Raw genomic sequence first — 14589 nt, 5'->3', positions numbered from 1 at the left:
ACATCGTTTAACCATGCAAAGCCACACGTCCTATTATTCATGTTTAGGTTTGCTTGACAAGATCATACACATTTGTGTATCTTTTATTAAAGCGGTTAAAATGTGGTGCTTTAAATGCAATTCTCTCATACTGACCACTGGATGTTCAACATTTCACCTCATGGCAAAGAAACCCTCTGAGGATTTAGAATTGATAAAAAGAAAAGGAAAGATAAACTTGTTTGGCTCAGATGGTGTCCAGCATGTGTGATGATACCCTGGTGAGAAGTACCAAGAAAATTTATCTTGCCTACAGTCAAGCAGGGTGGTGGTAACGTCATGGTCTGGGGCTGCATGAGTGCTGCTGGTACTGGGGAGCTGTGGTTAATTGAGGAAAACGTGGATTCCAACATCTACTGTGATATTCTGAAGCAGTACATGATGCCCTTCCTTCAGAAATTGGGACAAATGGCAGTTTTCCAACATAATAATGAGCCCAACCACACAGCCAAGATGACACCTGCCTTGCTGAGGAAGCTAAAATTGATTGAGTGGCCAAAAATGTCTCCAGACCTGAACCCTATTGAGCACCTGTGGGGCATTCTCAAGCAGAAGGTGAAAAAGTGTCATGTCTGACATCCAGCAGCTTTGTGATGTCATTACAGAGGAGTGGAAGAGGATCCCAGCAACAGCCTGTGCAGCTCTGGGGAATTTCATGCCCAGGAGGATTAAGTGCAAGATAACAGTGGTGCTCACATAAAATATTGACACTTTGCTACACAGTTTTGACATGTTTACTTAGGGTGTACCAATGTATCATTATCTGTTTTTATCTTCTCATATTTCTCTTATTTTATATTATCCCTTTTAATATATATTTATTTTACATTTCTGTAAACATACACTGTTGTGTTCTGTATATAACAATGTTTGTAATAAGTGGAAATTTTGAATCTTGATGTTGCGAAAAAAAATACTCGACAACGATTACCACAATGGCCATGTGGAGGCGCTGTTACTGCATTTTATACATCCAAGACATACAAGATTCTAACCAGCAGCATCCATCCGTTCCGCATCAAGCTTCCATTTTTGTGCTATCTCTCCTTCACCCCCTCACACACACACACACACACACACACACACACACACACACTCTCTCTCTCTCTCTCTCTCTCTCTCTCTCTCTCTCTGCTGAGGATGCTGTGTGTGTAAATTATCTCTCCATCTCTAATACAGACATGTGAACTGATCGTGCAACCTTTTCTCACTGACGCTGAACGTCTTGCAAGGTAAGAACATTTTGTTCATGATGCTGTACGGTGTGTTCAGAGTGTAATGCTACCTGTCACCTTCTCCTGCCTTATTTTACGGCTACACACTGCTGCATTACCCTCCCTCATATGGATGTGTTTATCAGATGTAAGTCATGTAAGGAACCATGGATTTAGAGCATGCAGATAAACATTCTCCATGCAGGAGGATATTACTGTGATCTCTAATGCAGTGTGTCAGTTATCACTTACAGTCTGTGTGTGTGTGTGTGTGTGTGTGTGTGTGTGTGTGTGTGTGTGTGTATGTACCTTTACACATTCACTGGTACACTTCCAATGTTTCTATATGTATGCATAAAAGAAAGATAAATATTTTATGTGCAACATTATTATACATATTTTGTATTTAATAAAACCCTGATGCTTAATCACGCCTGTGCATCGTGCATTAATTAGTCTAAATAATGACTGCTTTTATTGCGTAATAAAATGGTGCACTTCATTAATTAGAATTAACCTCATGACTTAATCTTCCCCAATAGATTAATCACGTTAATATATCCAGCTTTTCGAGAACTTGTCTGACAAACACACAACAAACAACAATTTGAGTACAAGCTGTACATATGCATGGTTTTGCTATGAGTGTGAGCATACAGTCATTTTCCTGTCCGTGTATTTTCGTGCTCATAGTTCTGCAAACCAAATTATGATGTTTATGTTCTGTGATCAATCATAAGAACTTGGTCATGGTGGGTCTGTCCATGGTAGAATGTCAGTGATGTTTTAATAATTTATAATATAATTTATGTTGTGTTTTTGAGTTGTTTTTTTTCTCAGCTCATTGAGTAAGTAGTGTAAATATTTTGGGAGTTTTGTTTTGGGTTATTTAAAATTAATAGTGTGCTATTGTCTCTATCAAGTTTGCCTGTGAGCCAAATGCTTGCGCTGCAGAAGATCAAATATCTTGAGATTAAAACGGCACATACTTGATAATAATATTTTTGAAGAAATGTATTCTCATAGGAAAGGCTGTATAACCCCTATGTTCATTGTGCTTGCTTGTTTTTTTCTGCTTGGACGATCTGATGACGGATTGGCTTTAGAGTGTTCGTTCTTATCTTAATATTTAATGAGGACAGCAGTTCAGAAAGCTAAGTGGCTTAGAACAGGAACTGCTCCACCATTACTTCTAAGACTAAGACATTAGAGAGAGGTGAAGATGAAACGTTGAATGATATATGGAGGTTAGATGTTTAGTATAGACAAACCGACAGCATTACTAATGGATAAATGGTTGTTGTTTAAAACATTCAGTATCCTAATGCCTAAGAAAAGCACAGATGTTGCATGCTTGTCCTGTGTATGTTTGCTTGTTTGATAAGGGGAACAGGTGGGACAGGCCTGCTCTGTATGCATCAGCAGCCAACAGATGATGTTATTTTTTTTAGTATCAACAGCAGGTCTGTTTACAAGGTAGGAAAAGTTGTGTCAAACTGAAGTAAAAGAAGAAAAAAAAGAGGAAGTACCAAATCCAGCTATGACTAATGCATTGCAAAGACAAAGTAAGACATGTCATAAGTCTTGTTAAATTCATGGAGCCATGGTTTAACATTAATGAGAGCTCATTAGTTTTTTTAATCTATGTGTATATTTTTTCATATCAATAATTCAGGGAAGCAGCTTGTAGTCTAAGAGGAAAGGAAAGGAAGAAATTAAAGTCAGAGAGGTTAAAGATTCTACAGCACTTATGTGTTTGTCATTAGGATTGTGGACAGCACTAATAGGTGAGTTACTTATGCTAGATTTGTAGAGTCTCTGTTATTATGAAATCTGATGAAAACAAAGCAGTGACACCTTATTTTGAAATGTGCAGTTTTGTCTAATTATGACAAACAAATAATGTCTAGACATATACATTTCATATAAATGTCAATATATACATTAAAATTCAACATAGTGTTGTGTTACAGTTACCCTAGCTGGTTCTCTTTGTAAGCAACAGAGTATAATGTATAAATGAAAAAAATGCCCTTTATCAGAAGGTTCATACTGTATGCTCAAATAGGGGCAATGATAGAACATTGCAGCAAACGTTATTATTGCTGTTTACTTCATTTTCAACCATGATTGCAATTATGTCCAAAAAATGCACAAAATATTATAAAATACAGTATTGATTATGGCTGTCTTTAGCCCACTGGCAACATGCATACCAGTTATTCCTATTCCTTCTTTATTTGCCATTTTTTTTATTATATAAACTACAAATCTCAGCAAGTCCTGGTGTCTAGAGATTTACTACATCTGGATTCAGTGTTCAGAGACCGATCTCGCATGTTAAGAGCAAGAAGGAGGCTGTTGTTTTATCACATGTTTTCAGAAATGTGCTTAAAAAAAGAGATATACATTTGAGACACATCTTATTTCTCCACGTTAGAGTCATGATTCTTCATGGGGTTCTCTGTCTTCAACACTCTGGTGAGTGTAATAGGCTAAACATACTCATATGTGTTAGACCTCCAGGGTAGTTTTGAGCTGAAGCTATGGCTGATCCTTTCTTTCTTCTTGCTTCAAATAATGTGTGTAGGGTGGACTGTAGCCAGTTCAACTGCCAGTGAAAATTTTTTTATATACTGTCTTTGGGGCCTTAATTGCACTGGAAATGGTTAAAACGTTTTGAACTATGATTTCCATAAAAGTAGGTCACTTTTAATGTTTTGCACATAAAAGTAAGGGCCCTGACTAATAAAGCTAATCCTGAAGCAGTCATTAACATGATTCTAAATCAAATTTTGATATGTTCCCATGAAGGTTTAAGGCTCTCTCCGCAGGGAATTTACACAAAATGATCAAATGATTTGGCTTCACTTTCATATATATTACAAATTTTTACTATAGTTTATTATTTAATATTATTTATATATAAAGTAAACTCAACTGTGGTTCACTTTAGTAATTGTGTTTAGTGTGCTTACTGGCACCTGTCAATCATGTGGCAGCAGCATAATGCATAAAACCCATGCCCCTACAGGCCAAAAATCTTTATTTAACACCACTTTCTAAAGTCTGGGACCAGATGTATCCCCAGTGTGTATAGTTGCAGCCTGTAGACCTCCAAGTGGGAGCGACTTATGCCACAAGTAGGCTGGACTTCCCAGAGGGGCGAGATTTATGGAAAAAATCCCCATAGGTTTTTTTTATGTTTATGTAATATAACAATGTCACCATTGTTTATGTTTATGTTTATGTCAAGCACTTTTTTAAACAGCCATTTTATTGCTCAATATCAGAATAATTCCAGTCCCCATACACCTTGATCATATATTTCCTCTCCTGCATTTCTTATTATTTGTTTGAATAAAGGTGAATGGTAACAGAAGTACCTTCTTCCTAATATGTTACACAATTTATTATAATCCTGGAATTTGAGAGTGACAAAGATTTTTAATAAAATTAGCAATATATTTTCAAGACTGTATGAATGGTATTACTATTTACAGTGCATCTGGAAAGTATTCACATAGCTTCACTTTTGCCACAATATGTTATGTTACAGCATTATTCCAAAATGGATTAAATTCATTATTGTCCTCAAAATTCTACAAACAATACCATAATGACAACATTAAAGAGGTTGGTTTTGAAATCATTCCCATAACCTAGTGGACTTCTTGACAGATACAGAAGAACCACCAGGATCTAACACCAGTACTTCTAATCTTGAAGTGATAGCAGACTCAATTGACAATTCTCTTCTTGTTTACTAAAAAAAATAACTTGCCCTAACTTGATCACTAGGAATTGTAAGCAGTTATTATTTAGGTTAACGTACCATTCCTGTCAGCTTGAACCAGTTAAACCATTCTCCTCAAACCACTCTACATATGGTGCTTGACCAACAGAACTGCTGTTCATCGGATGTTTTTCTTTTTCTTTTTGCCACCATTCTGACTGTTTTTAAAAAATACTTAAACCATCCTGTCAGGCACCCATGGCTATATCATGGTCAAAGCCAAAAGATTATACTCTTCCCATTCTGATGTGTGATTTGAGCATTAATTCAAGTTGTTGACCTCTACCAGCTTGTTTTTTTTTTTTTGCAGTGTGTTGCTAGATATGTTCATGATTGAGCATTACATAAATTAAATAAAAAGGTCTAAAGTACACAGAATGTTTGAATGTCTATTTAGGTTGGTTCTAAATGTAATAAAATTGCACTATAACCTATTTTGCAACAAATATCAGAATTCATTGCACAGAAATAAAAGCACAATGTGTACAATAACCATTTTGTTAGCTAGCAAGTTACCCAAGGTACATACTTTGGATAGCCATATGACTTCAGCATAATCAAGACGGTTGTAAGATAGATGTAATTATTCTGATGACAAAAATGGTGTATAGTAAAATCCAGCTGTCTATTTAACTAGCTAGCAAGAGTACCTAGCTAGATTGATATTCTATTTAACTACCTATGATGAATTACTGCCATTTTCTTGTTTTTTAATTGCCAGGAGCACTCATTATATCACCTAGTTAAGCCATTGGCACTTTCTCTAGTGTATAGTTTTTAGTAAGTGTATGGCCTTTTCTGCTTCTCAATCTAATTTGTTTATTATGTTTGAAATTGTTGTAGACTAACAGAAGCTCTTTAAAAACTGAACATTTTCAACATTTTAGTCCTTGTAGTCAAAAGTAGGTCAGGTTCAAATTGGTCTATGGGAATGGGAGAATGTAGGTTGGAGACGACGGAGAGAGACATTCTGTACACCTAAAACAGCCTGCTATAATTTCCATGTCTAATTACAGGTCACAAGATCTAAAAAAAATGTGTTACATTAAGGGAAAATAAATGACTATCATACTAGGTCTAAATGATTCATTTCGGATCTTTTCTTTGTACAGTCTGACAGCATATATTTTGGTCTCTTTTTGAAGCCATGTAGTTTTTGATTTCTGCTGCTGTCATGTGTGACTGACAAGACTATTAGTCACAGTCTTTAACTGCTTCACTGGTTCATGATGAATATTTATTACCTTTCAATCAGGAAATGATAATATTATTGTACCGTACTGTTTACAATTCAAATGACCATGAGACTATAATCATGATAGCCCTTGACAGCCACTGTGTTCTTCATATTTAAATACACTGTATTTTTTATTTTTAAATAATGAAAAACTACTGGTTCCATGCACGTTCTATAACTCAGCGCTATGTATGAGTAAGTGTATGAATTAGGAATGCTTTTTTTGACAGTTACTAGACCATCTGCTTAGTGTGTCTGTGGTATTTGTCACAACATAACAGGTTTGAATCATTTTCATCACCTATTAAAAATATGAGACTGAATAGAAAGAAATTGGAAACTATGATGTCAATCTCAATATATAGTTATAAGCAACTAAAATATGGCAGTCACCTAGGCTCTCTGGAGTCTAATTTATTAAAATGTTTGCTTAATTACTAGCGCTATCAACTAACAACTATGTAAGAACTTAAAAGAAAAATCCCAAGCATTTTCTCAAATTAAGCTTGTATGGAAAATGACAAGAAACAATACAATACTTTAAGTTGTTTAGTTTGGTTCAGTCTATGCTAACTTGGATATTATGTAAGTATAGTTTTTAAAGAATCTGAAAATGTCATATAGCTATTTAACTTATTGGTGAATATTGATTCTTTTTAAACTAATATATGCCCGTCTATGTTTTCTATGGGAATAAATGTATCTTCTCCAAGCATTTAAGGCAGTGCTTAACCTTCTGGCATGCTTTTTAGAGCCTTTTTTCATTTATGGCTACTGTATTTTTCACCATAATTAACAAAATACAAATTCTTTAATGATTTCCAAAAAATGGAGAAACCCCATTCAAACCAAACTCATGAAGAAGAAACTCACGGTATAAAAAAACAAACAAAAACGTTTACTCTTTGTCTGTCCTGTCCTTCGCTAATAAATATGTTTTAACTGCTGTAATATTTTGATGATTTATAAAATTATATAACCACGTAAACCCCATCAATGTAGAATACTTCATTTTCCTAGGTTGTTTTTATGTTCATTCTAATCATTCAGAATAAATCAAAATTATTAGTCTATAGCTTATTAAAAATGAAATCAATAAAAAAAACATGAGATTTGTTTATCCATATCAAATCATAATACTAGAGTCATGATATGGATGCCTTTTTTATTTTGCTCTAGTGTCCCTATAAGTCAACTGATGAATGAAACAATCAGTTTTCTTATTAGGGGTTATGAATTCCACACAATCAGATATGCAAGGCTAAGGAGTGAGCATCCATCTTGTTTTAATTTATGACTGGTTGGATTAATTGATAATGAGTAGAGTTTAATCATCCTGGTCAGTTATTTGTATTTCTGTGCAGCAGTAGGTTTTGACTCAGTGAAAAAAATGAGTGACCAAAACGTGGCAATAGGAAATGGATGATGCTTGCCGTTTCATATGTATGGGTTTCTGTTTAGTTTTTTTAGTTTATTTAAAATAAAATACCATATTTGTTCAGAAAACGTCTCTTAAATTTCACCCAAAAACATCCAGTGTTTTTCCCAAAGAAGGGGGATCATAAAAGTCATAACATATGCAATAAAGCATATTACATAGACATATTAAATATTTTGTTGCTTATGAGCACATTCAATTTATCAAGCCAGTGCATATTTTTCAACATTTTAAGAGAAGATGAATGCCTAAATAAAGATGCTTTGTAAAAATAAGGCCATTCGATTTAAATATAATGATATCACTTAGCCTTTTTGGCCTCTGGCATTGTGCAGTGTATTAAAGTAATTTATTGTCTGCCTGTATAATTCAATGTACCATTTGTCCAAAAATATTGTAATTTTTTATTTTTATTCTTTTGTCTTTGTCTATTCTTCAGCCACTTGAAAACAACAGCTTTTGGTGTCTGTCAAAATTGAGCAAGATGCAAGAATATATAATTGAGCTTTTAAAACTGTGAAAGCATCTCAGAAAGTCCTCAAAAAGAAATGAAACTAAAATTAAACTGACAGTCATGAGAACCTAGAACCACTGTTTTTTAATGAAACATGAGCATGACTGACAAGCTTGGTGGACCTGTTGGACCTAGCTTTCAGAACAATGATGGGGAAATCATAAACAACAACAGACGCTCAGAGCTTTCTTGGGATGGGGATGCTAATGCAAATGAAATTACAAGTAAAGATGGTAGAACTTCGGAGGACATTGGTACTCAGTCTTCTTTTGTATCTCATATTGAGGAACAGGACAAAATCATCATCTGGGGGACAGACTCTCAGTATGATGATCCTGAACTGGCAGAGTTTGAGATGTTGGAATGTCAGGAACTGGAGGCCTACCTTGTTGATTCAGAGGACAGTTATGTAAAAGAGGACACTACTACATTAGGAACCATTTCCAAATCCATCACTCAAAAAGACCCAAAACATGAGGTTAAGGAGCAAGAAACGCACAAGTCCATCAGCAAAGAGATGGAGACATGTACTTCTAAAGCTGAGTTTAGCTCAGATAATGATGTATTTGTATCTTGTTACTCCACAATGTCCAGCCTTGCCTCACAGTCCTGTCTCACAATCTCAGATAAAAGCAGAAGTTCTCCACACACTGAAGGCAATCATGTAGATCTCAATCTGAACACTACTATCCTTCTAGAGGAACCTTTTTTAGAAGCACAAGAAAACGGAACAGCTCAAAAACAACCTGTTAAAACATGTAGAGTATCCTCAGACCCTTTGACAAATGACTTAAATGAATGTAAATCAACCATTGCAGGTGCTAAAAATGAGCACAATACAAAAGAAAATACCAGTGAAAACAATGAAGATGCTGCTGAGAAACACCTGACTTCAATTAAGGAAGAATGCAAACATAAAGATCCAAAAACGGTTTCGTTTCAGCAAAAATCCTGCCAACCATTTGGGTCAGATGATGCACAATCTTTTTCAGTGGCCAGCAAGACTCCTCACAATACCAGTCATGAAGTAAAATCTAAAAAATCTCAAAAGGAGGACACTTCAGAAATGACTCAAAGATCCTTCAAGCAAGACTCCATAGAAACACTCAGTCACAGTGTGGTAGCAGAACCCAGACTGTACCAGAAACAGGCATCTTTTGAAAACATTCAGAGTGCTAGCCCATCCAGCCTGGAAAGGAAAATACCATGGAGCACTTCATCCCATCCTTCTACTCCTCAGTTTTCTAAGACCACCAGCTCACCAAAACGACAAACTCTATCTTCACCAGCCAGAACTGTCAGCACACGAACTCCAAACCTGGAACCTTCTGGTTCTCCGCAGAGGCTTGCTAGTGGTTTGAAGCTTCCAAGTAAAAGCTGTTTCAGTAGTGGCATCCCAAAACCAATTTCTCCTCAACAGCCACCTATATCAGAATCCGGATTTATCAAGTCTTCTCCTCCTCAACGGCCTAAAAATGTCCGGCCAAAAATCATCACTTACGTCCATAAGAGCCCTCAGCCAAAGCCACATTCCTCAGAGAGCTCATATGAAGCATCTACTCTGCCTTCAAGGCTTTCACCATACTCTAGTGTGCAGGCAACAAAAGAACAAAAAGTTGTAGTATCTAGAGGCTCACCAGTGAAGAGCTCCTCTAACATCCTACATGACAAATATCGACAGGATTTGCAAAAATCTGGATACTACTCACCACCTTGCCTGATGATGTCTGGAATCAGACAACCAGTTCATACTGTACCTCATAAAATGGTAGGAAAGTCAGAAAGTTTTCATGGTGAACTCCCAGGCAAATATCTGCACGAGGTAAGAATTTATGTTAAAGGCTTTGCTTTTTTTTATTCACTTGATATTTAGGAATGGTATTGTTATATCTGTGTACACATTTTACCCTTATTCTAAAAAACCTCCTTGTTTTTTTTTCTAGGTGGGCAGAGGTGTCCACCTTGGTGCACATGAAGTAGCTGGTGCCTGTCGATCACCAAGGGCTCTAAGGCCTCAGCTCGGCCTTGGAGCTGTTACAAGACAACCTACAACCAAAGCCAGGATGCTGATGACAGGACAGAGATCAGCTTCACCTCTCAGCCACTCAGCTTCACTAGGGCAAACTGCACACTGCTACCAAGATTCCACAGGTTAGTTAGCACTTGTTCCTGGGTAATTAAATAAGTCAAATTGTCTAGTAGTTCATATTGGACATTAAAACTACTTTAGATATCTTCTAAAAGGACAATGTACCTTTGTTTCAGCTGTTTACATAGATTAAGACAAATTACAGCAAATGTCTTTATCCAGGGTTGCCAAGTTTCTTTTTTTTGCCAAATGAGTATTGAAAACACTAGTTGGGCATGAAAAATAGAAACCTGACAACCCTGACATTAATGATCTTGCCTGCTGCACCTCCTTCACTGAAAACATTCACAGAGCGAGCAGTACGATTCCTGTCACTTTGGGCCTATTTTAGCAGTTGTTGTCGTTCTCATATAAATCACTAGGTACCATAAATCTGGTGTTATATATATATATATATATATATATATATATATATATATATATATATATATATATATATATATATATTCCATTTATGATTTTGTAATTGAATGCTATGTTGTAACTACTTTGGCCAGGATTTTAATGTGTTAGTTCTTATGTAGACATATGTTGATAGACATGCTCTAGAAAGTCTGAATTTCATAAATTCTGAATTAACCACTGTGCAACATAAACTCATCATGCACCTGGTGTTAGAAGTGTGTAAAAATTTTTACATAAAAAATATCCATCCCAATCAAAAAAGAGCATCTCAGTGTCAGACTTAATACAGTATAGCAGAATCCTTTTTTATTTCTTTAGTCAGAAATTCAAATAAATGCATTTTTGCAGTGAATAAATCCTGCACCATATGCTACATCTCTAGTCCTGTGTAGCAAGCCACTGATAAATTATGCAGCAGTGCAATCATAAAATGCACAGGCTAACACTTCCCCAAACGGTTTACGGTTTAATTACCCAGCCTAAGGCTAAATCGTGTGCATACCAACCATGAGGCTTTGTACTGTAATCATTTTGAGAATTGCATATGCATGGGGCCTCTTACACCATTTCTTTCTTTGAAGTTGAAACCAACAGTCAAATTCGAGAGTAGCGAATTTTTATACTGTCTGACTTTGTTTATTGAGCTTTAAATCCTTGGTATTAAGCCCGGTCTAATGGCTAAGGCTTAAGATTCTTTCTAGTTTTACTTGGAGCAATAGAGCATTTTAGAATCCTTTGCTTTATACAGATCAATGTAAAGCACAGAAACATTTAATATCTTTAATTGCCTAGGGGTCTGATTTTAGGTCCCAGGGCTGAACATAAACCACACCTGGGCCTTTGAAATTAGCCCTGAACAATTTAACCCATTATTAGACTTGGTTTGGATTCTGGATTGTTTTGTTGCTTTTGTATATAAGATAAAAATATCCATAATAAGATAATTAAATAAGTAAAACTAATAAATGTAAAGCATTTTCTTTATTGTTATGTGAATTATTTTAGGCTGTGTTTATTTTGCACGTTTCATTTATGCTCGTTTAATTTCATTTGCCAATAATTTTGCAAATAGACTTTATTTACCCTATGTTACTTTATATTATGCTACCTGATGTTGTGTATTGTTGGGAATCCAAAGTAAAAGTATTTTCTTAATGTTTCATCAGGGGAGGTAAAGAAGCCCATATTAGTGGTTGCTCCCAAATCCTTCCTCCCAAAATCAGGTCAGTCTGGCCTGCGCCCACCGGGCTTCTCCCACCTACCTGTTGCACGCCTGGCAGCTTTTGGCTTCGTTCGCAGTGCCAGTGTGTCCTCCGTGTCCAGCAACCAATCCAATGATAGTACTCACAGCAGCCCAAGCCACCCTCCTCACTGTAAGTGCTCTATATTTTTACATTTCTAAGTCAAGTCAAGTTTATTTCTATAGCGCTTTTCACAACAGACATTGTCTCAAAGCAGCTTTACAGAAATCAACAGTTAAGGTGAATGGTGTGCATTTATACCTGAGAGGAACCAGACTCAATAGGGGAACCAATCCTCATTTGGGTGACATCAAAAGTGTGATTATAAATCTTTAAACAATACAGAACACTGGAGAGTGAGAACCAACATGAGCACTGGAATATAATATTCTTTCTACAGTCTTATACAGTCATTGTGGCTATAAAACTAGAAGCTACTGAGCAACTCATAAAATAGCTCAACATTTGCGATAATCACAGATCCAACACCTGCTTCTCCATGCCTGAGCCTTTAAACACTCCAGGAGGTCCAATGTCAAAACTCCACACATGAAGTGGGATCCAATTGCCACTGGTACGTCTCTGGGTGGTACAGGAAGTTTGTGAGTTCGGCATCTACTTCTTTAAAGGTCCATAATCTTTATGAGGTGGGATGTGACTGGAGCTGGAACAACCTCAGGATGCCTCAGGATGGGTAGAGAAAGAGAAGCAGTGGAGAGAAATTAGCGTAGCTGCTGTTCATGATATTAACAGCACAAGTTGATCATGTGGATTTGATCAGATGTACTGGAGCACAAGTTTATGATATGTGATGTAGGTTATGTGTAGGCTTTGCTAATAAGATACATTTTTAATCTGCACTTAAACTGGGAGAGTGTGTCTGAGCCCGAACACTGTCGGGAAGACTATTCCAAAGTTTAGGAGCTAATTGTGAGAATGATCTACCACCTTTAGTGGACTTTGCTATTCTAGGAACTACTAGAAGTCCGGAGTTTTGAGATCTCAGGAAACGTCACGGATTGTAGCGTGTTAGAAGACTGGAAAGATACATGGGAGCTAAACCATTTAGTGTTTTATAAGTAAGAAGCAGTAGTTTGTAGTCGATTTGAAACTTAACAGGTAGCCAGTGTAGGAATGATAAGATTGAGGTTATATGATCATATTTTCTTGACCTTGTGAGAACTCTGGCTGCCGCATTCTGGACTAACTGAAGCTTGTTTATTAATGATGCAGGACATCCACCTAGTAATGCATTACAATAGTCTAATCTGGAGGTCATGAACGCATGGACGAGCTTCTCTGCATCAGATATGGATAACATGTTTCTTATCTTAGCAATATTTCTAAGGTGGAAGAAGCCTGTTTTTGTAACTTGGTTGATATAATTTTGAAAAGACAAGTTGCTGTCTAAATTAACTCCCAGGTATTTTACCTTTAAACTAGTAGTTACAGAACATCCGTCTAAATGCAGGTTGAAATGCTGCAGCCTCTGTGTACCGAATTTAATAGTAGAAAATTGCGGGTCATCCAGTCTTTTAATTCATTAATACACTCAGTTATCCAAGCCAATTGAGCTGTATCGCCTGGTTTTGATGAGATATATAGCTGGGTATCATCAGCATAACAGTGGAAGCTAATTCCATGCCTTCTAATAATATTTCCTAAGGGAAGCATGTATATTGTGCAAAGCAGGGGTCCTAGAACTGAACCTTGTGGCATGCCTTACTGTGTTACTAATGCGCTTTATGAATATACAGTATGTTAGCATTAGTATTTGCAGGATTCAAGTGTTGTCTATGTCAAAACTGGGATTAGGGTAGAAACTGTTGTAGAGTCTACTGTTGTATTCTCATTAGTCTTATTCAATGATCCTTGTCTCTTAACCTCAGGATATCATGAACGGAGTTGGAATAAATGATTTGGGAATTGATTTGTTATGCATCGTTCCATATTAGCAGTACAATAACACATCTGGAACTGAGAGCTCTTGGTCCTACATTTTTCTTTAGAAGACTATGCCAGTTAAAGTCTCAAGCAGCATTAATTCTGCAGAGGGAACATAATTTTGTAAACGGGTTTTAAGTAGCCTCATTAAACACAGGAATGAACGATGACTTGCTTTTTTTTATTTTACGATAATGAGCTGTAATAGTAATATTATATTATGATTTGGTGCCAGGGGTATTTTTATTTTATCAGCTCCAAATGTTACATGCAGTGTTTTCCTGTTTATTGTGTTCATATATGGGAGAAAAAATGGGAAGGGGGTTAATAGTTGTGTTAATGAGGCAGAGTGAAAAACATCAAAGTAGAAAGATAGAATGCAGTGTGCCACTTCAATTTTAGCATTCCATGGGAATCATTTTACGGGCAGAAAGGACAATGTTTAAGTGACAGATTTCTCTCCTTACTCATTTTGTCTTTCCTCTGTGCAGGGACTTGTTTCCAGTGTGATCCTGATTTGTACTGTATATTGTGAAGGATTTGAATTCACTCTATTCTCTTGCTCCAGCTCACTGTTGCTCGGAAAGGATGTCATTATCATTAATCTATAAA

At 36.3% G+C, this 14589-nt stretch overlaps 1 protein-coding gene across 1 annotated transcript in view; it reads left to right on the top strand.

Moving 5' to 3' along the window:
* Positions 1-1116: 1116 nt before the first annotated feature.
* mtus2b (microtubule associated tumor suppressor candidate 2b) overlaps positions 1117-14589 on the top strand; it is a 38015-nt gene continuing 24542 nt past the window's right edge. Inside the window, 4 exon segments of the mRNA XM_046863638.1 lie at positions 1117-1271; positions 8164-10060; positions 10182-10389; positions 11959-12165. Of these exon segments, the coding sequence (XP_046719594.1) occupies positions 8333-10060; positions 10182-10389; positions 11959-12165 (2143 nt within the window). The 5' untranslated portion in view covers positions 1117-1271; positions 8164-8332.

The sequence above is a fragment of the Silurus meridionalis genome, chromosome 12 (assembly GCF_014805685.1).
Source record: "Silurus meridionalis isolate SWU-2019-XX chromosome 12, ASM1480568v1, whole genome shotgun sequence".
Classification (NCBI taxonomy): Eukaryota; Metazoa; Chordata; class Actinopteri; order Siluriformes; family Siluridae; genus Silurus; species Silurus meridionalis.
This window is presented reverse-complemented; position numbering and strand designations above follow the sequence as displayed.